The sequence below is a fragment of the Lepidothrix coronata genome, unplaced genomic scaffold, assembly GCF_001604755.1.
Source record: "Lepidothrix coronata isolate B3197 unplaced genomic scaffold, Lepidothrix_coronata-1.0 Scaffold10, whole genome shotgun sequence".
In the NCBI taxonomy this organism is placed as follows: Eukaryota; Metazoa; Chordata; class Aves; order Passeriformes; family Pipridae; genus Lepidothrix; species Lepidothrix coronata.
Genome location: NW_016690190.1, coordinates 4,352,359 through 4,377,988, shown reverse-complemented (window position 1 = coordinate 4,377,988; position 25,630 = coordinate 4,352,359). Strand labels below are relative to the sequence as shown.

The 25,630-nt window shown below is 38.6% G+C and overlaps 1 protein-coding gene across 1 annotated transcript; it reads left to right on the top strand.

Annotated features, from left to right (window-relative positions):
- The first annotated feature begins 5,994 nt into the window (after nt 1-5,994).
- CHRM2 (cholinergic receptor muscarinic 2) lies at nt 5,995-25,563 on the top strand. Its single transcript, XM_017804915.1, has 3 exons — nt 5,995-6,122; nt 20,668-22,100; nt 24,950-25,563. Exons 2-3 carry the CDS (start codon nt 20,707-20,709, stop codon nt 24,972-24,974), a joined length of 1,419 nt encoding a protein of 472 aa, XP_017660404.1. The 5' UTR covers nt 5,995-6,122; nt 20,668-20,706; the 3' UTR covers nt 24,975-25,563.
- Nucleotides 25,564-25,630: the final 67 nt, after the last annotated feature.

Genomic DNA, 25,630 nt, shown 5'->3' with positions numbered 1-25,630 from the left:
GTGCCCCAAAATCCCACCACTTCCCAGCAAGAACTGGTTTTGTGCAGAAATGTGCTAAAAATGAACTCAGTCTTTGCCCATTTCACTGGATGGCCTGTCCGTAAACAAACAAGCAAATGAAAAGGTGAAAAAACCCTCCAGCTCCCTTCCATACCTTGAACTGTGGCATGCCATGAAGTTATATACTAGATCTAGTGTCATGGCATGTTTATTGTGCCTGGCATTGCTCTGATGTGAGAGATCACTTATGCCCTTGTAGATCTTTCAGCTCTGACTTGCAAGATGAACTTGGAGCAGGAAAAAGAGAAAAAATTGATAGAGAGGAGACTGAAATAGAGGAATAGACTGCCAAAAGCAATAGCACCTCTGGGTGCCAGGGGTGCCTTTGGGGTCAATGGTGATGTGCTGCGCCCACATTTTTCAGGGACAGACATTGATTCCAGACAAGTTCAATCTAAGTCATTGTTTTTACATCAAAACCCTTATTCCTTCAAAGCTATGTGTTATGTGTAGTATCATCATTACTTCTAGTGCAATAGTTCTGCCCTGACATATCCTCTTACTTTTTTTCATTCTCAAGTATTTTGCAAAGTATATTTCTGATACTATAATAACAGTCAAAAATGAGAACGTTGATCTGGCTGCATTGTAATTAGAGCTGGACTAATTATGGAGGTAACTATTCACTAAGCATCAATATAATTTTTGGACTATTCTTCAAATGGAGTGACTCTGTACACCCTCATCCTCTTCAACGATGAATGAAAACCAGAACATCCATGTTAACAGCTGAAATGATAACCCAATGAGCCTGGCTACATTCCTGCAAGCTTTTGTGTTTGAACTGTATGTGGCTGACATTCTTGATGCCTCTATGCTGAGCCTTTACACTGGAAAATGAATCTAAGCTGAATCATCATTGCAGACTCCATTCATGTCAGGGCTATTATGCTCAGAGAGGAAGCAGCTGCTCCTTCAAGTTCTGCATGCTTGGGACCAGAGATGGACAGCTGTCATTGTTGCTGGTAAAAGCATTTCAGAGGGGAGGGAAAAGATACATATCATGTAATCAAAATAGAAAGGCTTACTGCTGTGTGATCCTGTTCACTACTATTCCATGAGTCTTCTAGGGCCTGCTAAAACAGTCTGGCTTATGCACAAGGTAGCACCTGCATGGAAGAAAGTACAGAGTTTGGGACCTTCTCATTCGATTCATTACAACAGGTATGTGAACTTGTGGTAGGGCAAGGATAGAAATAAAGCCATCTCTTAGCTTCAGCTCTTTGGAAGCAGCAGACACCCCACATTGCAGACTGCAGGCAGGTGACTCCCCTTGGGCAAACTTTGGGGCAGTTAATTCTAGAGTAGATCAGATGCTGACTTACTCTGAGTAGGAAGCCAAGGATCTGCATTATGCTGATTTCTTTTTTTCTTTAGTGTGCTTTTGTCAGACTCCCAGACTACTTTCTGCACAATCAATGTGCTTTCATCATGTCTGACTTCATATTAAATAAAGGTATATGTGTTCCTACTTTCCATAGGCCATGCAAACTTCATGGCCTATGCTATAATCATAAATCCACAGAAGCACAGAATAACTCATGTAGATAGGGCCTCAGGAGGTCTCCACTCCAATTTCATACTCAAAGGAGGGTCAGTGTCAAGCTCACACCAGGTTGCTCAGGGTTTTATCCATTGTGGCCTGAAAAACTCTCAAGGATGGAGCCTGTATGCAATCTCTGTGTCCAGTGCTTTGATGTCCTTGTAGTGATTTTCTTTTCCTTAAATATCATCAAACCCCTATGTCTGTTTTCTTTCATCCTCCCACTACACACCACTATAAAAAGACTGGTTCCATCTTCTCAGTCGATATCCTGTGGGTATTTGGCAGCTGCTACCGGAGCCATCTCTTCTTCAGGCGAAACACCCCCATATCCCTCAACCTTCTCTCACAGGCCACATGCTTCAGGCTATCAAATACTATATTCTCTATCACTGATCTTGGGCTTTCCAAGATGCATCAGTTACTGGACAAAAGCATTTTTTAAAATTAGAAATCCTTGCTATATTACAGATACTTCTGACCTGCCAGACACAGTCCTCCTTGGACATACCTTCTGAGTGAAATAAGGAGATGTCCAAACCCATTGCCCAGTGATAATTGCCACTGCTGCTGCAACTGTAACTCTTAGGAGAATCAGGGCAGAAAGCAATGTGAGTGGAAGGAGGAAACACCATATTTATTCCAGTGGTGATTCTTACCTCCAGTCTTGCAGACAGAGCCCAGTTGCCCCTGGGAATGCTGCATCACTGCAGTCACTCTGTGTGAGTTCGGTGACTGAATTGAAACAACAATCTTCCATCCAACGGTTCTCTAAGAAATGTCCTGTAGTCTCCATTGATTTTTTGTGAGAGGGGGACATATATATCTAGCACTGCTTTTTGCATTTGCTTTTATACAGAGAGAGCTTTAATTAGTGGCCTTTGTGTTAAACTGTTAGATGTGGCCACCTGTGGTATCTTGAAGTTCTTCACATTTTTAAGTGGTTTTAAATGTTGGGTCTAAGCCACCCAGGGATTTTCCAGCAGGGGGGAAATATTCAGTTGTCTGGAAGCGTTTCCATTACCTTACACCACAGGAGTGGCATAAAGGAGCTACAGAAAAGTCTGAATCTTGTACTAATGTTTCTACTTCAGGGAACATAGTTTTTGGGTTTTAGGAGGTGAGAGTACAAATGTAGGGGAGTTCAATTTGTTTTGTTATTTGTTATTTATTTGTTCTTTTGTCTTATTAACTCAATGACAAGACTTGAGTAAAAATTGTGATAGTTTAGATCTATTTTATTTTGTTTAGGGAAACAGTTGTCCATGGCAGTCATACAATTTATTTCCTCTCCATTTGTACTGTGAGAACCTCATCTTTGTCAGGACCTCCTCCAACCCACGCCATGCCATGCCATGCTATGCTATGCCATCCCAGAAGTTCTTCTCCCTACAGCTCTTTTCACAGTTTTAACTTCTAATTTATAAAGGAATACCTGTTATACACATCTCCTCCATAGACTAGGTGAATGACAATGATGGGATTTTATTCCTTAATCGTTCTGCTGCTTATTGTGTTCTTCATAGTACTATTATTATGCTCCTTGTTATGATGCTGCTGCTAGTCTCTGTCATTTACAAAGTACTTTTATCAGTTAAGGTTCCATGTTACTTTATGAATTTAAAATAGTTATATACATGGAGATCCATTTGTACACAAACAAAATGGGTGAACTGCAGCAGGTGCTTAGAAGTAGGGAAGCACTGTCCGGTAAAAACACCTGGAAAAAAAGTCTTCAAAGCAGACTCTATCTATGGCTCTTGGATTCTCAGAAGCCTATTGAACTCCAACTCTGAACTCAATGTTATACTTTGCAGATTATTTTTCCCCAAAATATTATGTGTGCCGATAACCTGGCAACAGTCACAGCCCCAGGTAGCATTGCATGACCCTGTGCTAAGGGGATAAAAGAGAAATGTTGTCCTTCAGAAGGAGGAAACGCTTGGTTGGGCACTCTAAATGTTACAAACAGGCATTGAAGACAGACTTTTCTCCTAAGTGATGAATAGCAAGTGTGATCCCAGGACAACTTACAGCAGGGAAAAGCAGAATATGATTCTGGATCCAATAAAACAATAAACTGGGACTAGTCCCCAGACACCAATCCTACTTTTTTCCTATTTTACAGAAAACTCACAAGCCTACCAAAAGCAACAGAAATTTTGCCATTGGCATACACAGGGCTTCTGACCTATTGATTTTTTTTCAGAGCAATTTACCATGAGATTTCAGACTCTGAAATGGGAGTTTGGATGAGTAATGTATCTTACACGGTAGACCCCTGCTCTCAGCACTCTCCAAGTCAGGCTTCCAGTGCCAATGCTGATGTATGGAATTTCACAACTCACTACATGAACATTCTGTAATATCCTCCCAGTGATTCCTGTTTTCATGAGAAGCCTGATATTTAATTCTTAAAAATGTAAATGTGCACAAAAGTAGCATGTCTGCAGAGCAGATAAAGTGAATTTAATACAAGCAAATAGTATCTGTGTGTTTTTGTGATGAATAGATAGCTCTGTTAGTTACAGAGGGAGTTCGGATTAATGCTGTGAATCTCAAAACCAAACAATATAAAAGAAGAAACGTGGAAGGCACTGTACATTCAATGGGTGTGCACTTTCTGATAGAAGTACTGGTTACTGTTGATTAGCACATATAATTTGGATTATATTGGATTTACTGTCCTTTGTCCAAAGCCCTTGTGTACACCATGACAAGAACCTAGAGGAAAAAATGCAATGCAGATCAACCATATTGAGAAATATATTAGTAAAGAACAAAAAGGATAGGAAGTAAAACTACAATGGAGCATAAATATGTATTACATACATGCTTATATGGAGAAGGGGAGATTATGCTTTGCAGGCATTATGAGATTTTAATTTTCTATCTGTTTCAGAACAGATTCATTTTAAGGAAGCAGGAAAAATGATTGCTTGAATAGCTATTAGCTCTAACAAACTTCTGTGTTTTCTGGAGTAGCTGCTGTCACCATCACTGATATAACATCTCCTTGAATAAAAATAGGAAAACAAAAGGAGATAACCAAGACAACACAATAGGAATAAAGCATCCAGGTTGTAAAAGGAAGGAAGAAAGGAAGGAAAACACTCAACTCTATTCCTTAAAACAGAGGAAATAATACTGAATTACATGGTGTCAGCTGAGCTGAGTAGGATCACATGTACAATGCAAAAGAGAATTTTCCCACTGTGTGAAAGAGCAGATTCCAGAGATATCTGACACCGGGATGCATTTTCTTTTTGTTCACAGTCTTCCTACATGTGTCCTGCAAGAGAAAAAGGCACACAGGTGTCTTCTGAGTATTCTCAAAGTAGCAGGAGATGGGCTGTGGGCTGTGCTGCTTTGCTGTCTCTGCTGGTTGGGTTATACTGAAAGTTCCTCACAGGTACCTGTTTAAAATTGCCTACTTATGTGCAGACCATATGTTTGCCATAGTGAAAATAGAAAGTGAGAGACATCTTGGAGGGTAACTGTTGCCCAACATTAGTAATAACCAAAGCGAAACTGTACAAAAAGTCGAATCTAAAAAAAAGGCTCAATAGACAAGTAATGAATGCTTTTAAGAAATGTAATTAAACTTAATTTAAGAGAATTTGCAGCTGTTTTTGTGACCAGAAGATCTCTCCATATACCTTTGTCATGATTTTATAATTTGCCTGTTTTAAACACCGTTATTCCCAAATCGATAATTTGGTTATGGCACATGGTTTCAGCACTGCCCTGCTGTGCTGGGCAGTTCTCAGCTGCTCCAGAAACAATCTCAACTAAAACTTATTCATAAACTCCAGAAAGTCATATATGAACGTTCCAACAATTTTTTTTTGTCTAAAATTAAGCACTAAACTACTTAGCATTCCCCATCCTTAATCCTACTACCTTTGTCAGTTTGCTTATAAGTCTTGAAACAACTTTATGAACTTCCTTTTTGGAAAGAGAAAAATCTCAAATGTATTTTTTCACTTCCTGTATAGAGCCTTGCAAACCCAAAACTCATCCAAATTTACTACATAAGCTTTATTTTTATACTGACCCTAACAGACATGGTAAACTGAACCACTTTCTGATCAAAGAAGCACAATGTGCATCACAAGATTTAAAAAGAGAAACTAGGAAACCTATATGCTTTTCCTCTTTTCAATGCATTGTCTTTATCCTCAGCCAAATACTGGAACAGGCTGCATTACCACTTACTTACCATTTACTTATCCTCAAACATCCCCATTTCCCAGTATTGAAAGAACAGAAGGTAATCACAGTTCATGTGCAGCGGGTTCATGACAAATTTGCTAGAATGTCTGAAACTTAAATTGTGTTTGAAGTCCATGTGTATTTACATGGGAGTTTAAGTAATATTGACTCTGCTTAGTACAAGGCAAATTGCATCAGAGTCTCACTATCTGGAGCACTAAACCAGTCCACTGATGCAGAGCAACAAACACCCTTCACCTCTGAAGACTACAAGGCAGCAAGAAGAGATCCTCCCAGAAAAAGTGTAAGAGTTCTGTTCTCTTGAGCTCTCTGCTGTATCTGTATCTGAAAATAGCTATGAAACTGTGTTACTATGTTCAATTCTAAACAGATTGTTCAGAAGTATGGAATATGAATTTATTAAACGCCAAGATCCAGCAGGAGTAGCTAGAAAAGACATTTTTCTTCTTATCAGATATAATTGTATTATTTGTGAATGTCATCTTTTGGATGTTTGATCTTCTTTGCAAAGGTGATGCAATGTAAATGTGCTATCATTGACCTAAATTGATTTTGCCTTTGCAATACCTACCTTGGAGATAATGAAAGAAAGAATTAATACACTTCTGTGCAGGATGTAGGTAAGGAATTGTCCTGTATTTTTCCACAACCCTTACATTCTTTTATCCTGTGCTGTTTTACAGCCTGTGTGGATAACTGAGACATCCCTTGTGTCAGGTCTTAGAAGCATAAGTAAGATTATTGATGAAAAAGAAGTGGTGATGTTGCCACTTTTCACTTTCTTTTCTGTCTCAGCATAGAGTCCCCATGACTCTCTTACTCCTGTATGTGGGAGTATGAGAAGTGGGAAGATATCCATGTTTTTTTGACCTAATTGTGCTGTCATTGTCCACTGACCACCCAGCTGACAATAGTGGTCAGCCTGGATCATGTTAGCTGATATTATGAGACAGAGTGTTGGATACTGTTGGACAGTGTTTTGATAAATATTTCCTTGCCATCTACTCCCACAGTGCCCATCCTTACCATACAGTTAAACCAATACAGTTTTCAACTTTCTGTTGCACTGGACAGTCACCAAGGCAAGAATTTTCAAACACAGCAGACCTACCACAGTATCCTCTATTAAAAGAAAATCAAAAATCATTACCTGCTCTTCCAAACATTTGAGAAATTGATATGAAAATATAGGGAATATACTAATAGACTCATATCTTATGTAGAAACCAGAATAAGTTACCTTCTGAGTTTATTCCTATTTATCAAAACATTAATAATTTAGACCATTTTCTGGAATAAGTCTCTTCTCAGGACAATGTCACCCATCCCCAATTAGTTATTGAGATTTTTACTACTTGGGTTACTAAAAGGCTCTTTATTTAGATGCAAAACCATAATCTACTAAGATTTGAAATGCTTCTAACATATGGTAGGGTAAAGGAGAAAGCACAAAATTCCTTAAATTATATGGTCTAATATATGTAAACCTTAGACAAGTAGGAAGAGAATAAATGCTGCTGTCAGTGGCATGGTGGGTTGGGCAGCATTTGCTTAGGGTGACCAGCATTGTTATGAGTGGATACAAAATTATTACAGATCTCTGTAAAGAGAAATGGCATTTTTAAAAGCTCATTTGCAAAGTGGTAAATGTACAGAAGTGGATAATTAAATTTCAAAGGCATTTTCCAACCACAACATTAGAAAGATTAAGAGGTTAAACATTAACCTAACGGCAAATCCCTCCATTATGTCTTTTTACAAACAAGAGTGTCTGCATTTTAATTATCCAGTGTTGTTCCGTGCTTCAGACATTCAATATGATCGCATTGCATATCACAGACTGAAACAAAAAGAAAACAAAGCCCCACAAAGACCCACCCTAACACTTTAGAAACTTCATGAAAGACATTCAGGACTTCATGTGTGGAGGACATTGATGTTATGGATAACATGTTTAAAGTCTTAAAAAGTATTAAATTTAGAACTGAACCTCATTTACACTAAGAAACAAGAGAAAATGTCACCTTAGTGATTTACCTACAGCCTGAAAGGGCACCACCAACCCTCAGAGATTGTTCTTGTTTACTCTGACTGGATCTGCAGCAGGGAGCAGTATATGCCTTAGCATGTGCTACTGCTTTAACTTCTAATATGAAAACCTCTGAAAATCACTATCTTGGACATCATTCCAGTTCAACTCAAGGAGCCTGCTTAGAGATGGAAAGTCACTTGCCTGCTCTTTGACAAGCCCTCTCTAAGATGAAAGCATCTGGATTGGGATCACACAGCTGTTTTCTTCCTCACTGCCGATTTCTTTTTGTGTTTTTTGTAGAGTAAGAAGGGAAAAATAGCCCACTGAGAAGCAGTTATACCAAAGCATCTTAAGCCTGTTATATCATGAACAGGAAAAAAAAATAAAAGGACAAGCAGACAATCTCTCTCTTTTTTTTTTTCCTTTTTTTGTTCCGAACATTTCCTTTCAGATGTCTCTTTGAAGTCACAGGCTTATAGTGTGAGTGACTGAGAGCAAGGAGCTGTGAAATGCGCCTTTGAGCCATAGATTTCTCAAAGAGTATCACAAGGAGTATATGACTGGGGTACATGACATCTGCAAATCAGCGTGGTGTTACTGAGGCTTTGTTCAGCCTCAAACTCCGAGAGCTGCAGAGAACCATAAACTTTAGCAGGGCAAAATCACCTCCCATCTTGGGTCTACCTTCTCACTTGGGTTTTCTCACTTCCACTCTATGCAGTGATTGTGTTGGTGTAACTAGCTAATGAAGAAATTATTGAACACACACATAAATTCTGTATAAAATATAATTGTTTATTATATGGACATAATTTAGGTAATGTTACCATCTTCTATTCCAGCTATTGCTCTGTTACTACTGGATACTTTTTTATTGATAAAAATATGCTGCCACTTCTCTGTTGTTGTAAGGTCGTCCCTTCAAACTACTCTCACAAACTACTCTCTCATACTCTCTAGAACAATTCCTGCTCAGATGGATCTGATTCACTTCATAATCAAACACAGAGTTTAGCAGAATACTTTAGTCTTGATTAGTTATGTCTCCTGATTTTCCAGTTTTGAGTCTTCTGCATTTCTCATCCAAAGCAATATTCATTACCTCTCTTACATAAGGGCTATTGTATAGAAGATACTGTGCCCCACTGATAATTCTCAAACATGGAGCAAAAATTGTCTCTCATCATTTCGGAACAGTCAGTGACGATGTATCAGTTTCTTACAAACTTCAGAGAAAAGGTATTGAAGGTTGGGACTATTTCTGTAAGTTGTCTGGTAGAGTCAGTGATCAGCCACACCCAATATTAATTTCTCATGGTAGGGCAGCACCATAGTGTGCCATTACAGCATCACTTTCTGCCAGACCCCTCAGGAGATTTATTTGAGACTGCAGGAATCCTTTTTGTCTTCCTGCAGTTTAAAGTGCTCAGAGAAATGGGAGCTGAGCATTGCCAGCAAAGGGAATAACTGTTAGACAACAAGATGAGAAAAACAATACAGTGTGACCTAAGGAAAAAGAATAGCCAGAAGACTGCTCTGAACAGCAGAGATCTGGTGAACAAGATGAGAGAGACCAGAGAGGCTGAAGGATAACTGGTGTTACACTAGGCAGTAAGGTAAAATGAAAAGGGAAATCAATAAGTGGGAAGAGTGACGTGGTTCTGTCCCAAACCTGTAGGTTACAGATCAGGTCCGAAAGGAAAGCTGCTGCAAATATCTGAGGAAAAAGTGTCACTGTTAGGGAGAGAAGATGCTAAGGCAGCACTTAGTAATACAGCCAAGAGCAGGGGAAAGACAACTCAAATCCCTGCAACGTGACTTCATGGAGAGCTGAGGCTGTTTCACAGCACTGAACTGTGCCTCAGCCAGTTCAGGTGAGACCCCTCACTCCAGGGGTCCCCCAAGTTCAGTCACAGTTTCCTTTTGCTGTTTACTTTGTGTAATTTTTTTCCATTATGTTTTTGAACATCATACTTATCCCTAGGGATGATAAGCACAAATATAGAAACCCTATGATAAATACCAGCTTCATCCAGAGATAAAAATCTGAATCCCACTTGTTTATCAAAATCTCATACCTTTTGGAGGCAGACCCTTTGTGGAATGCGTTGTTAATGGTCCCAGACCCAAGGTCATGGCTTTCTTTGGTGCAGAACTCAACAAGAAAAGGATGATAGGAAAAGGTGGAAATAAGTTCATGTCCGCAGCATATATAATAGCACAGAAAACAACAAAACCAATATACTGGAGGAAAAATCATCTCTATACAAATATTAGATACTGGACTTCTTGATTACAAAAAGAAAAGGATACATTTTTAAAAAAAATCATTTCTATTCTCTTCTTTAAAGGGGTTATGGAAGCCAAGTCTCAGTGAATGGCAATAGATTTAGGAAATTAAATGTTTGAATGACCATCAGAGGTGAAATTTCAGAACTTCAAGTCACATCAGTGTTTCCACAATACTGTTCAATGAGCAAGGCATAAAGAAATGCTGGTCAGTCTCTCTGTGGGCTGTAATGGGGAAATACAGACAGGTACTGAAATTGGGGTCAGTGAGGAATTTCTACTGAAAACAGGTATTAAGGGGCAACAATTTGAAGATCCAGGTGAATGCTCTCGCAGAACTCTTTCTCTTGTAGCTACTCTTGCTTTCTTCTCATTAACTTCTTTTCTTTTTCATTCACACCTCACTCTTGTCCCCATTTCCTCCCTCTTATTTTCACCCATTTACTCTTTTCTCTTGCCCCACACATCCTTATATGCCTTTCTTTTGGCATGTATTTGTGCTCATCAAACAGGTTTGTGCTGTATGGAGGCACGTTGCAATGCAGCAATCACTGCTGAGTGATTCTGTTGTTGTTGCATGGCACAGTGGGAGGGATTTAATCTCAGACATGACACTTCAGGGACTCAGAAGACTGATGGAGGAGATTGTTCCCTAGGTATGTTAGTAGGCTGTATTCCTATCTAGATTTAATTTTACTTTCCATATGTTTGCTTCACCATGAAGTCCCAAATTAAGGAGTTGTTATGTAAAGATGGATTCAGATTCAGAGTAGTGGACCATGTAGGTGACACTGCAGAAGAACAGTGTAAAGTGGAACTTCAGAAAACAAAATATATTAGTTAGTAATGTTTTTCTCCCTTAACATTATTGCTGTGGAAAGGTCATCTCAGATGTAGAAGCAGAAACAGCAAACTTGCAGACAATAACAGACAAGCCTGCCAAAGGTAGGAAGAGAGTAATGTACACCATAATTGTGGAATTTCAGAACATTAATAAAAAGATTTTGAGGTCCTCAACACCAGAAATGGGAGAAGAACTGGCTTCCTGCAAATCGAGTCATTCTAGAAACGGTTGTGCTGAAGCTGATGTGGTGCTTCTGCCATGACGTGTAAGAAGTTCTGATGTGGTAAAATATAATGTCACAGTCTCTGAATTTCGAAATCAACCTGTTTGCTTCTTTTAATTAAAAACTCGCTTTTGACTCAGAATAAAATATATAAGAGACATCGAGTGTATTCATCACAATCATTCTGTGGAAGTTTTGTATCACATAGACTTCATTGCTAAAGTGACAAGACTAGTTGGCAAAGTGCAGAACTGTGCATAAAATAACGGTCTGCTATTCTCTATCCTGTGCTAATTAAAGCTCCTCAGGCTTTCAGTAGTTTTGGCTTCAAATAATCTGGTTTAGCCCTTCTGAAACATTGCATTTCAAATGTTCCCAAGATTTTGTTTTTGTAGTTATTCAAGAGAGGTCAGACTTTGGTGTGAGCAACCTTTGCAATGTCTCCTAAAAAATCAAAATTAGTAGACAGCTTTAGAGTATTTTCTTATGAATTTTAGTCTTCCTGGTCCAGTGCTGCTGAGTATTATTTTTACAGAAGTTACATGCTCAGAGACAAGTCCTCCAGTTTCCAGTAATTAAGTTAACCTTCTTAAACATTATATTATTTTTTAACGTAGGATAAGGGCTTCTTTTAATGACATAGTGAATTATTCATATGCAAAGCTAAGGTTGTTTTCCTTTTTAAGGTTAGTTGCAGCGTGTTAAGACCAATATCTGGACCCACACACCAGAGTCAGATTTAGACACAGATTCTTAAACCTGTAATGGAGTTGAAAAGTAGTTAGTCTGCAGCTATAATCTATGTAATTAAAGTAGGTGTCAGTCATTTAGTGAAACACAGCACAGTCAGAGATTTAGAAAACATACGATAATGTAGTATCTATGAAAAACTGGTAAATAAATATTTCCTTTCTTTGGCAAGGAAAATGAAATCTTTGAGGTTCTCTGTTCACAAAAGGGAAGATGATCATACACATAAACATTCATAGCTGTGATCGTTATATATTTATAATTAGTTGTAGAAAACACTTAATTTGAAATTTTAAATGTTTTTATAAATATTTTGTTAAGTATTGCTACCATCTTTTCCATCTTTCACAAACTTTTCTCAGACTGCAGAATGAGCTTGGAAATATAGATTCTGAATTGGTAATTGAGGTGTCACTCCTTTCTGGTACAAATTCTTCCACTATTTCACTATTGCTGCCTCAAATGCAGCCTACAGTAACACAGGCATAAAAAAGATTTAGCTGCCCTTTCAGAAACAAGTTTGAACTTCTGTTCAATATATGCTTAGATGCTTGCAAAGAATTTGAGTAATTTCCTTTTATATCCAAGTCAGCGTTCTTCTCTATGCTTTTAATCTACATCCTTGGTAAGCTGTTAAGTAAGATGGAAGATGTGTAAAAATTCCCAAAATTAATTGACACAGAAGCAGAACAGACTAGATTTTCAGGCTCTTGAGAACTTCCTGGGAGACTGACCATGATGGGTTTAAAAGAATTTTAAAAGCATTTGTTGAGTGAAGAAACTGTACTGTCCAAAATCGATTAGAGTATCATCCAAATATATCACCAGTGAATCTGATCATAAGTGACCAAAGTGAGTGAATAAGAAAATCCCTGGTAAAAGCAATGAACTGACACCATTTACAACCAAGGGAAAAGGAAAGATTTTCTTTAACTTCAGTAAGAGTCTCTTTGGGCCCTCAGTATGTTGATATTCCTGTCAGAGGCCCTATTGAAGGCTGCAAAATCTCTGAAGAACTGAGAGAGGCTTCATGGGTTTATTCAAGGTCCCAAAAGGACCTCCATGACTTGGAGGGATTTGCAGAGATTCACTGAAATGTCACAGCATCTTTTCTGGACTCACTGTCAGGCTGAGGGGGTTAATCAGTGGTTCTTTGAGAGACCTTCCCTGTACTGTGTTGTAGTTCTCTGTTATTTTTTCATGACCAATATTCCTTCATGTCCTTGCAGAAAAATAATAATTAAAGCCAGGAAAAAAACAGAAAGATTATGAGTTTGGTTTTTGATTGCTTGAGGATTTTTGTTGTTTTGCTTTGGGAAAATTGTTTGTTTGCTTCTTTTTTGGGGGGATTTTTTTGAGTTCTACCTACACATGTTCTAAATGAGACATGCATTACTCTTACGCACTGCCTTCAGGTAAGAATAAATTCTGGTTGGTTTCAGTCAGCCTTCCCTCTCCTCTTTCACTAGCTTCACCACTTGTCACTCAGGGACATTGAGGAGCTCTCATAAGGTTTTTCTCTTTAATAGCACAGGTGTGATGGCTGATGTGAGGATAATGAAATACTGTGCTTCCAATCTGTGCTGGGCTGCAGAGGGAGCACTTAACTCTCACCACGCTCTTCCTTTAGAGAATTTATCCTTGAATCTAATGATCTTCAATTCAACCTTAACAGAAACTTTAATAACTCTTATGCTGAGGTAAACTTTCTCATGGCTGAGGATAGGTTTAATTTTAGTCTGAGTTCTAGTAGGAGTATTTTATCTAAAACACTTGAAGTAGGTAATTATAGCCAAATAAAAATTGTCTTGTTTCAGTTGACTGGTGTGAGAAGCTTCAGCCAACTTCCAGCAACAACAGTGCAGCACAAGGAGGAAAAGAGAAGTGACTTACTGAAATCTGTTGCTTTCATCTCCTTTTTCTAGTTATCCTGTAACTTCTGCAAGTGGAAATCAGTATAGGTCCACTGATGAAATGTGTACATGGCATGACCTAGTCACTAGTTTTTTACCTTTTGATGACATCAAGCCACTCTTCTGACCCATTTATGACATGCTCTGAAACAACAATTTGAGTTGGATCATGTCCAAAGCGATGACTCAATAATTGTGGCTGCAGGGGATAAGCTCAGGCCTAAACATGTTTCTGTGCAGTGGTTGCCCCAGTCTAACTGTGCCTTTTCATTCAGACTGCTTGCTGTAATAATATTTAGATGTCATGGTTTCAGATTTTCATCAAATTTTATCTCTGCTCACTAACTATACTAAAACGTAAATTGCAATAAAATGTGTGGCTCCTCCACCTAGGAGATAAGTAAGTATTTAAATTTTCTGGAAATGTCTGTTTTATGTGGTAGCTGCCTATCTGTGCCTCTAGATGGAGATCCTCTCCATTTAACCCAACCCTCTAGAGAAAGCTGTGAGATGCTTCAATAAGAACTCCATTTTGCTTTTCGTACTCCGTAGACTAAAATTTACTTTTTAGTCTGATTTCTGGATTAAAAAAAATTCTTTTCATCTTAGTAACTAGACCCATTTCACAGTTTACCTGAAAAAAAAAAACAGAAAAAAAAACAAAACAAAACAAACAAACAAACAAACAAACAAACAAACAAAAAAAACCCAACCAAACAAAGAAAGTTATTCTGTTTCAGCTTTAAACAGCAAGAGCATCCTTAACTATTTTTTTTGCCTGAAGTGTAGTGGTGAAGCCCTCTGACTTACAACTACCATTCTGCAAATTCCCTCTAGTATGTAAGTACCTCTGACAGGCTGAGGTGCCCAGTAGTGCAGGTGGGACTCAGAAGGAATAATATGGACCAAAGTTTTCAGTAATTTTTATCATATGGGCAACTATATCATATAGTTCTATCAAAATGGAGAGGAAAACCTTGCCATAACTTAACCAAGTGACTTGGCTATTTTCTTGCTGGTTTTTGGCCAGGGGTGTTTTATATATAACCGTAACAAGAGTAGGAGGCATGTGAGTGAAAGTATCTTCTCTACTCCGTAAGGTAAAAATTCCTTTTTGTGGATCAAAACCAGTTAGATTAAACTATGCCTATTAAATATAATTTTCAGGTTTTCCCAATGCATTAAGAAGCAGAATTTAGCTTGCAATGATATCAGATGCCTAAAGACAGAATGCAAATTCTCTCTTAAATACACAGGTCCTGAAACACAAAGGCATATCTGCAGCCAAAACTATACTTACAGACAGATAATAAATTAAGTGCCCTAGTAGCAATGGATGACTATCAGCACAACAACAGTAACAGTAATAGCAACAGTACCAATATATTAGAAATAATTATCCAGATCTTTGACGAAAAACTGCTTTTCTGTTGTTGTTATTATTTCCTGAAACCAGAGAGATTATTAGACTATAAGAACAGCAGTAAGCAAGATGTAGTAAATAGCTGTACAAATCCTCAGACCCTAACAATAGCACTGAGGCAGCAGTGTTGATGCCAGCACTGACACCCACTCATGTACAGTCCCCTGCTGCTTTTGGGAGAGTATTTTTATTTCTGATTTATTTCAATTGCTGTTAGAGGCACAGTGTTAGTTTGCTTTTTTAATGTTCTTGACTCTGATCTATTTATTGTTTCAAGATACGTACAGAAATTTTTTATTTTGCTCTTACATATCCTTCACAACGAGATGGGAAAAAGTAGATCCGGGCAGGCCCACAGGATATCTTTTTTGTAGGAAATCTGTTGATTGAGATAAACAAAAGTGCATGAAAATAAAGAGAATGGACTATACTGAGACACCAACAATTTGCAAAGATGTTTCTAGTTTCAAAGGATTGCAGGAAGTAATCCGTGTGGTGAAGATTTTAGTCTTCAGGTGTTTGGAAACTTTCTGAAATAATTTTTATCAAAAGCCTAGATTCTATCTATATTCTCTCTTAAAGTCCGTAACAAATTCTGACTGATGGATTTAGGATATTTTTCACAGGCTTAGGGATTTTGTTTCTCTCTTTTCACTTTCACACTGTGGGTTTAAATGGTGGCAGGAAGAAATTTAGAATCAAAACCAGTGCAGTTCAGGATAAAAATCAGTTCAGGAAAAAAGATCTACTATTGCTAGAGCAGAAATCAAATCTATTTTACATAGGTGTTGGCTGAAGAGGAACTAGATCAAAGAGGGGAAGTTAAAGTGTATCTTACTTTTGCTTGAGAGTTGGATGTTGAGAAGTGCTCACAGTGGAAAGACACAGAGATTCCTGGGTAATCCCATTTAAATCACAAATATAACTTTCAGGTACAGATCATTAGTTGTCTCTTTCATGTCTTGACCTTCGTATGATTTCAGAGAATTCAAAGAAGACATTAAATCCTTACCAAATTTAACGTGTCAATAAGGACAATACAGAGGAAGGATTTGTCTAACAAACTTTGACAGGCATGGTGTATCAGCCACTTTATTCAATATACACAACATTTCTATAGTCTCTTTTGTGACAGATGTTGGAGATATATTTTAAATTTAAAATTACAATTATTGGTATAAGATTCACCTGCACCAAATGGATGCGTTCCTGTCAGGCTAAGTGGAAAGCACATCCAGCAGGATGTAGTATTTAAGTACCTGCTGTTTGAAGATCGTGATCCTAAGGGTGATATGTAGTCCTTGTCCCTTCTCCTTTACCTCCCATTTCTGCTGGCCTCCTCCTCGGTGCCTGCAACAGAATAGGATGAACACCCTCAATAGCAACATTTTGTTTCCTCACACCCACTGCAGTTCCCTTTTACAGTGAACTAGCTTAAAGACTTATCAGACCTGTTTCTCTGTTCAACACAACTGCTAGGGAGGTAAATGAAGGAAAACAAGGCATACTGTGGCTGCCAGCATGCTCTGAGAAGATTTACTTCAGCCTGTGTCAGCCTGGACTAGGTTTCTCCTAGTGGGTGGTATTGGGGGTCCAAGTCAACCCACACGTGCTATGCTTCTCCCTGTCAACTGTTCACTGCAAAAAGACCCGGGATCACATCAGGCCAACAGTGTATGCACCATATCGTCTACCAAACCCCCCAGTTCTGCCTCAAACCATCACCTAGTCAAAAGATGGGAATGATTCTCAGCACTATTAATTCTTCAGAGGAGAAACAACTGCACTGGAAATGTTTCCCAAGTACATATCAAATATAAAACAGTGAATTATTTTATATGTGGCTTTCTTGGCTTTGAACATTTTCCATGTGGTGATTATGGTGTTTCCATTCCACAGAGTCATATATATTTTGAAATATATTTCAGAAAATGAACTTGGTTGCTTTTCAGGTCACAAGAGACATTCCTTGCCTTTTCTGGGTATTCTCTGTTTAGCAAGAATGCACTTAGTATAGCAGGATAAATTATAGAAGCCCATGGGAGTCAGTGCCATATTGTGCAACTCACACAAACACCCATGGGCTTGCAGAGGAGAGCTCTGTTTGTTCAAGAATAAGATCTGGTATTTCTCATGCAGGAGGTCATATTACCTTGAAGTGCCTCTGCCCCGTAACTCTGCCTGATGAATAACATCTGCTCCCATAACAACTGCCTCTCCAGCAGGAGAGATGGGCTCTGTGGCATGACAAAAACCAAAAGCAGTCCACAGGCAGTCCTCTACCAAGGCAGCAAGCGACCACAATAAGAAACAGAAGCCTCTCTACGTGCCTGATTCAAGCCCTGCTGGAGCCAACAGGAAAGAGTCCAGAAGATTTCAGGGTGTCTTGATTTAGGAAACATGCACACCGCCGTCTCTGCTCCAATAAGGGTGGTACTATCAGCAGCAACAATAAATGTCAGTTGAAAATGAATGTTTCTCCAGTCCTTTGCCTTCTTGTCAAGATACACAGCACATGGGTCACTTTACAATGGTATTGATGCAAGCAAAGGAAGTTTTTACTGGAATTAGCAATAGCAAATATGTTTTTCCATACCTAAGAAATCTGTAATTGTCAATGTAATTTGCAATCCAGAACTAGCAGCCTTCTTATGGCAGGAAAGTTTTGTGCAACTAGAGATCGCTGGGCAAGGGACTCCTCTGCTTTACTTCCATTCACATTAACACACTGAATTCCTCCTATTCCCAGCAAGTAAAATTAGCCTTTAGTTTTCATCTCACTCCCCCCATCCCAGATAACAAAATCAAGAGAACTTATACTGAATTACAAATATTTCCAGTGCAAGTGGGTAAAAATTTCACCTGAAAAGACCTAGGAATAAAGTTAGCTGGGAGATGGTAATTTGGTTTCACAAGTTTCCAGTTTCTAAAACAAATTGTTTTTCAGTGGAATGAAATGAACTTCAGAACATTTTGTCAAAAATAAATTGAAGAGAAACACTTGTTTTCTATCATAAAGCACAATTTTTTCAGCTCTGATCCTCTCTCACTTAATTCCATTTTGCTCCCCCACTCACTCTCTGTCACCAGAGGTAGCTGCAGAGCCCTGGATCACAAAGACTTTTCAGCTGCATTTTTTTTTAAATCAGTACATTTCTATGTGTTATTTTGGTTTTTTTCACTAAAAATGCATTCTGTTAAGAATGTTCATAAACAAATCTGGTTGGGAGAAGTTCTTAGCTTGTACCAAAAATTGATATCTGACACATCTAACAGGATAACCAGCAGCTCATTTGTGAAGCTCTGGGAGAAAAATACACTGTGAAATGCTGAAACAACAGTCCTATATATTATAGGTGTCCTGTCTATTTTTTTGCACAGAGTATAAATTTTTTTTGTTACATTCCATTCAGCTTATTCTTACTGTACAAAGCACAGATTTAACTGAAGAATTCCTCTTCCCTGTTTTGTCCTCTTGACTCTGATCCCAAGGATTATAGGGATATACTTGTGAATAGATAGCAGGGAAAAAAAATGTATATGTAGCCTTATGTTCCTCTATTCACTTCAACGTGGAATTGACAAAAAAATCTTAGCTGTTTTTGAAAGCAAAGGCAAATGCATGAGTCCCACATTCTGCCAGTTGTATTTCTTTATTTATAAATTACAAGATTACAGACAGAAAAGAAAACCTTTACCCTGGTATAGCGCTTTGACTTTTCCATGGAGACAGACTTGCTTATTTTCCTGGGAGGTCAGAAGGGTTTTTGCCGCTATGCTGACATTTTGCATCATCTTCTTTCATTTTCATCTCGAAAAAAAACCAATAAAACAACCAAACTACAGTTCTGAAATGGCAGTAAAAATGCACTGTTCCTTTGGAGTGACATGGACTGTGTATGTCTGTGCATCAGCAGGTTAGTCAGAGGGACCAGAAGAGAGTTCTTTAACCCTGGGTGTATAAAGGAGCCAACCTAAATGATTTTTTTGTCTTCCTTCGATTGTACCATCATGTCTAGAAGCTCTTTTTTTAAAAAGTGATGCCTTATGGTTGAGGAAAGAAAGGAGAATACTTTAATTAGAAAAAAATCTAACTTCTCTGTCACATCTGGCCTTTATGCCTCAATAATCCCTTGAGCACAGCTCATAAGCAATGAGCAGTCAGAGACGGGCTGTACAATTCCAGTGCATTTTATTGACTTCCAGGAGATGCACAAAAGGATAGTACATATCCTGAAGGCAAAAGCATGTGCCATTTTCTTAGTCTTCTATCAGTCGTATATTGCTAGTAGTTTAATTATAATTTATTGAGTACTGCTGGTAGGCTATGCAGGGCACAAAAAGAATTCTGTGTATAAACAGAACTGATTTTTACCTTTTTCTTTATTTATCATTACCCTGTTACCCATTTCCATAGACCTTTTGTTGTAGCTTCATGTGATACAGATTAAAAATACTGTGATTTGAAAAATAATGAGAATTGTACAAGCAAGCAAGCATCAAGCAAGCATCTAGCAAGCATAATCTCATCACGTTTAAAAAATTCAAAAAAAAAACCAATGCCTTTTTCAGGTACAAATATTCAAAAGTATGTAAAAAATAACTTTAATCTCACTGAAATTGAAAAAAAATAAAATAAAAAATGTATGCATCTAACTAGATAGCCAGATGCTCAACTGAGGTGAGTTTACTTATTCTGTTGACTTCAACAGGCCTTCCTTTTTTTGTTTATTGCCAGACTAATTAGTTTCATGCAGGGCCAAAATCTTTGTATGTATTGACCAAAAAAAGAGACTGCAGGGTCAGAAAATTAGGGGGAGACATGACACAAGCTTGCTTGTTCCATAAATCTCACAGAAGAATGCCCAAGTGGAACATGAAGGAAAGATGGAAACAGAAGTTGCCTTCGTGTGATCTGGCTCCCAGTAAATCACAGCATTACTCTGCCTTATAAGAATGTCATACCCTCAGGTCTGGACTTTTTTATTTGGATTAGAGTTTGAAACGAACAGTCAGTAAGAAAGAAAACAATATGCAGATTGAATTCCAAAATATTCAAGTCAATATTAGCTTTAAAAAAGAATAAAGAGGAAAAAAATCATCTGAGAACTTAAAAATATAGATTTAGCTTCAAATGTGTGTCTTTCTTACCTATTTAGAGGTAGCCTATTGTTATGTGATTCATAAATGGATAGTATATGTTGTAAGGTGTTTTCATTAGCCAAAGCTGACTGGCTTTTCTGAATACATCTTCTATCTTTAAACTCTTTCCAAGTAGTTCTTCTGGGATCCATTTCTTAAAGTCAAAGAGACTCATTTCCTGATGGTAACTATTTTCTTTTCTTTCTCTGCAGGTTTAAGTGGTAACTGGGTATCTTGTTAGCAGAACAGCAATGAATAACTCAACGTACATAAACTCTTCCACTGAAAATGTGATGGCTTTGGAAAGCCCCTATAAAACTGTTGAGGTGGTCTTCATCGTCCTGGTAGCAGGGTCTCTCAGTCTAGTCACCATAATTGGGAACATCCTGGTCATGGTGTCGATCAAAGTCAACAGGCACCTCCAGACTGTGAACAACTATTTCCTGTTCAGCTTGGCCTGCGCTGACTTGATCATCGGCATCTTTTCAATGAACCTGTACACCCTCTACACTGTGATAGGCTACTGGCCCTTGGGGCCTGTGGTGTGTGACCTCTGGCTGGCTCTCGACTATGTGGCCAGCAATGCCTCTGTAATGAACCTCCTCATTATCAGCTTTGACAGATACTTTTGTGTCACCAAGCCTCTGACATACCCCGTGAAGCGGACCACTAAGATGGCAGGCATGATGATTGCAGCTGCCTGGGTTCTGTCCTTCATCCTCTGGGCCCCTGCAATTCTCTTCTGGCAATTCATTGTGGGAGGAAGGACTGTCCCAGATGGGGACTGCTACATCCAGTTTTTTTCCAACCCTGCTGTCACTTTTGGCACTGCCATTGCAGCCTTCTATTTGCCTGTTATCATCATGACTGTCCTTTACTGGCAAATCTCTCGAGCCAGTAAGAGCAGGATAAAGAAGGCGAAAAAGGAAGCTGCACAAAACCAAGATACAGTTTCCCCCAGCCTTGTGCAAGGTAAAATAGTGAAACCAAACAATAACAACATCCCGACCAGTGGAGATGGTTTGGAGCACAGCAAAATTCAAAATGGAAAACCCAGTGAGGAGACTGTGACTGATAACTGTGTTCAAGCAGAGAAGGAGAGCTCCAATGACTCCACCTCTGTCAGCGTGGTAGCCTCCAACTTGAAAGAGGATGAAGCTACCAAAGATGCCAAACAGGCCTCTGCCTCCCAAGACCATCTCAAAGCAGAGAACTCCAAGCTGACATGCATCAAGATAGTCACAAAGTCCCCAAAGGGAGACTGCTGCGCCCCTACCAACACCACCGTGGAGATCGTAGGCACGAACGGGGAGGAGAAGCAGAATAGTGTAGCCCGGAAAATAGTCAAGATGACAAAGCAGCCAGCCAAAAAGAAACCACCCCCCTCTAGAGAGAAAAAAGTGACAAGGACTATTTTAGCCATCCTCCTGGCCTTCATCATCACCTGGACCCCATACAATGTGATGGTGCTCATCAACAGCTTCTGCACATCCTGCATCCCTAACACTGTGTGGACCATAGGCTACTGGCTCTGTTATATCAACAGCACCATCAACCCTGCTTGTTATGCGCTCTGCAATGCTACCTTCAAGAAGACCTTTAAGCACCTTCTTATGTGTCATTACAAGAATATAGGAGCTACAAGGTAAAAATAAGAATAAAAATAATTATGGGAAGGGTGAAGAAGTTCCAAATTAAATTAAAAACCCACGATGCTACAGCACTTTATGCTCTTCTATGGAATGTGCAATCCAGGATGCTAGTGGAAGTCCTGACATGGGGCATCACCTCTACCCCTGAGAACTACACTTAAAAACATTTTTTTAATAATTGAAAACAAATCTTTAGGACATGGGTATGTTTGAAAAATTGTTCAAGGATGTGGACTAGAGGCACAGTTCCTTACTTTTTGAGAGTATTCTGCAGAAGGGCTTTAGAGTCTACAATTTTTGGTCATTCTGTGTAAAATACTTGTTCTTCTTTTTTCTTTCTTTTTTTTTTTTTTCTTATCCCCTATATCCGTTTAACACATTTTCATCTAGGGAAAAAAAAAAGAGGAATTTTAGTAATAACTGTGTGGAAGAGGCATAGGAGTATAGAAGATCATTGCATAATCCAAATGCATCATGGCAGAAATTTTCTAAAGTTCAAAATTGTCTAACAGTTTTTTGCCACTGTCATGTAAGAAGCTTGATGTTGGGTACATCGCGATGAAAGTTATGTTGTTTATGACACCACCGTTTCCAAAACTGCATCAATTCTGCAAGTGTACTTATGCTCAACACGTAATCATTGCCTAACTTGTATATCATTCAAAGTCTGCAGCTTGTCCCATTCTACAGGCTTTTGTTCTGTGACTACTTCATCATGTCAGGATGAAAGTGAAAAGATGTGGTCTCGTCCAGATTGCTACATCCCAAGACTACTTCAGCATCCATGTAAACCAAAGCTTTTGAGACGATTTTGTTCACTTTGTTTGTCACATAATATCAACGTGTGGATTTGTCTTTTACCTCCATCAGCCTTTTCTTCCTGTTTGTACCTTACTTGTCCAGGGCACAAAGACTGAATATCAAAAGTTGTAAATTCAAAGGTCTCATACAATCAGCCACCATGGCAGTCAGACAAAGGGTCTCAGCTGAAGAATAGAAATGAGGTTGTTACTAGGAAAATGGAGCTTACATCCTTTTAAAGTTGGATGTACCGATTAAGAGGTATGTTGAGGCTTCACAGAGTGAATAGATAATATTAGATCACCATGCTCTTGACCCATCAAAAGACGATTATGATGAATGTATTGAGGAAAAGAAAAAATAGAGTGATATACCCACAGTGTCCAAGTTCTGCCTAAGCACTTAGTGTGGGGTCCTTCCTGGATGCATCCTGGAGAAGATGTTACTTTCTGGAAAAGGTGTTATCAAAATTGCCTTTTACCTCCTTCTTAGTAACTAACTTCCAGGCACTAGCAAAGGTATATTTACAGATTTTGTTACTCAAAAAAGCATAGACAGTGTCCTGAGAGTCTGTCTTCTGGAGTGAAAGCCACCCACCAAATAAGACACCAAATCATTCTGTTATTTCATGCTACCACACTAAAGTCTTCCAAAATGCATTTCAAAACATCAGCCTCCGAGAATACAAGCAATTAATCTTGCAGATTTAAGTTTTATATTTGACAAGCTTATTGGAACACAGTGTCAAAGCACTTTGGCAATATGACAATTTTCACGTTTTGTAGTACAAGATCCCAGTAGAAAGTGAAAATGAGGAGGATTAAATCGCAGTAAATTAAGGCCACGCTAAACTCAGGATTAATATGTCTTAGTATGCAGTCATTGATTTTATACCTCTAGTGATTTCATCCTAGTATAACTAAGTGTCTCCATACAGCCAAGGATCTAATTTTGCAACCCTCACTTGCCTTGAGTCATATTTACTATCACTATTTTCATCTTCCTGTTTGTAAGGAAGAATAACTCAATGAAAAACTTGCTGCTTGCCTTTCAAAACTACATTCACTAGGTTTATCTTGGCAGGTCAAAGGAAAGACTTAAACTATCATTTCTAGGTTATTCATTCTCTTACAATGTTAAAAAATCCAAATAAAAAACAAAGATAAAATGAAAACTGTTTGATATCTAAATCTGACTTCTTTGGAAAAGTTTCCTAAAAGAAACACACCTGCCTCTTTCTTTAAGGAAGTGCTGTGGGTATCAATAGTACAGGTACTCAAATTGGGAAATATTGGTTTGTACAGTATTATTTAATCTTTTATTTTTCTACCAGGTATGCAAATCCTTTATTCTCACATTTGAAGCTGTCACTTGCTCATAATGAATTAATCTAGTAGCTAAGGACACCTCTACAGGTTAAGAAGTGCAAGATATACATTACAATTATACCTCTTCATCATGCGATGGCACTCAATACCACAGGAAAAAACTATTTTGGGGCCAGCATTCATCAAACAAACAAGCAAATGAAACCCATCAGTTTGAAGCTTTCTAACACTTTTTCTTAGCATGATCCCCTCTTTTGATCCTAAAAGACAAAATGCTTTGATTTGTATTATAGTATATTTAAAAACTTGCAGGTCGCACAGTCCTCTGTGTTTCCACCTCGTAACAGTTTCATGGCACATCCACATTTGCAGACAATAAAACAATGTAAAAATAGATGACAGAATACATCTATGTGTGTATCCACAGGCATGCAAACACACACCCCACCATAATTTATATACATGGAAAATATCATCTAATATTCAAAATATTGCATGAGATCTTATTTGTGTGCTCATACTGTTTACCCCCTCCTGAAGGCAGAGAAGAGGCAGAGTCTGCCCTGGGAACCTCTGGAATCTTCAGCTCAGTAAGGCTCAGTGGCTCACTAAGATAAGAATGTGATAATTGTTCAGAGCCACAAAATAATTTGTTCTTTTCAATATCCTTTGAGCTCTCATGTCTTTCTTTGTGTCCAAACCACATTCACCAGGTTTCGCTTCCCTTCTGAGCGATAGTTCTGCGAGATCTAGATGTCAGTCTTGAAGAGCAGCTCTCCCTGGGTAACTTCTCCAGCTCGCCTGGCTGTCACCTGCACACCACTGGCCCCAAGGCCCCAGGTGCCCTTCTACAGGAACTGCTGCATCTTCACCTTGGGTTTGGCCAGAACATTCCACTGGCACATCCACATCATGTGTTGCACTGGCGACTTTTGTTTCACATAGAAATGGAGCAAACTGTGCACTTGATTCAAGAGAAAAAAAAACAACCAACCAAACAAACAAAAACCTCACCACAAAATGACAACCAACAAGAAAAAACCTGCAGCTAGAGCTTCTTGTCCCCTCTTTTTTTCCTATTTACTATTTCCAGAAAGAGACTAAAACTTAAAAATTCCAGTCAACCCTTGTTATTAACCCTGCTGCAGCAGGATCCGTCTCATTGTCAACCCATGGGGACTGGTTTGTACTGTCACAGGTCAGCCCTACTTTCACTCTCTAGAAGGAGAACAGCAGCCTGAAGATATGTCAGTTCAGTGGAAAAGAAAGAAAGAAAGGAAAGAAAAGAAGGGAAAGAAAGAAAGAAGGAAAGAAAGAAGGAAAGAAAGAAAGAAAGAAAGAAAGAAAGAAAGAAAGAAAGAAAGAAAGAAAGAAAGAAAGAAAGAAAGAAAGAA

Bases quoted from the DNA above. Each gene is read 5' to 3' on its own strand.
- CHRM2 (XM_017804915.1), top strand. From the start codon at position 20,707: ATGAATAACTCAACGTACATAAACTCTTCCACTGAAAATGTGATGGCT. The intron at 22,101-24,949 runs GTAAAAATAAGA...CACATTCACCAG, and splicing joins AAGAATATAGGAGCTACAAG to GTTTCGCTTCCCTTCTGAGC.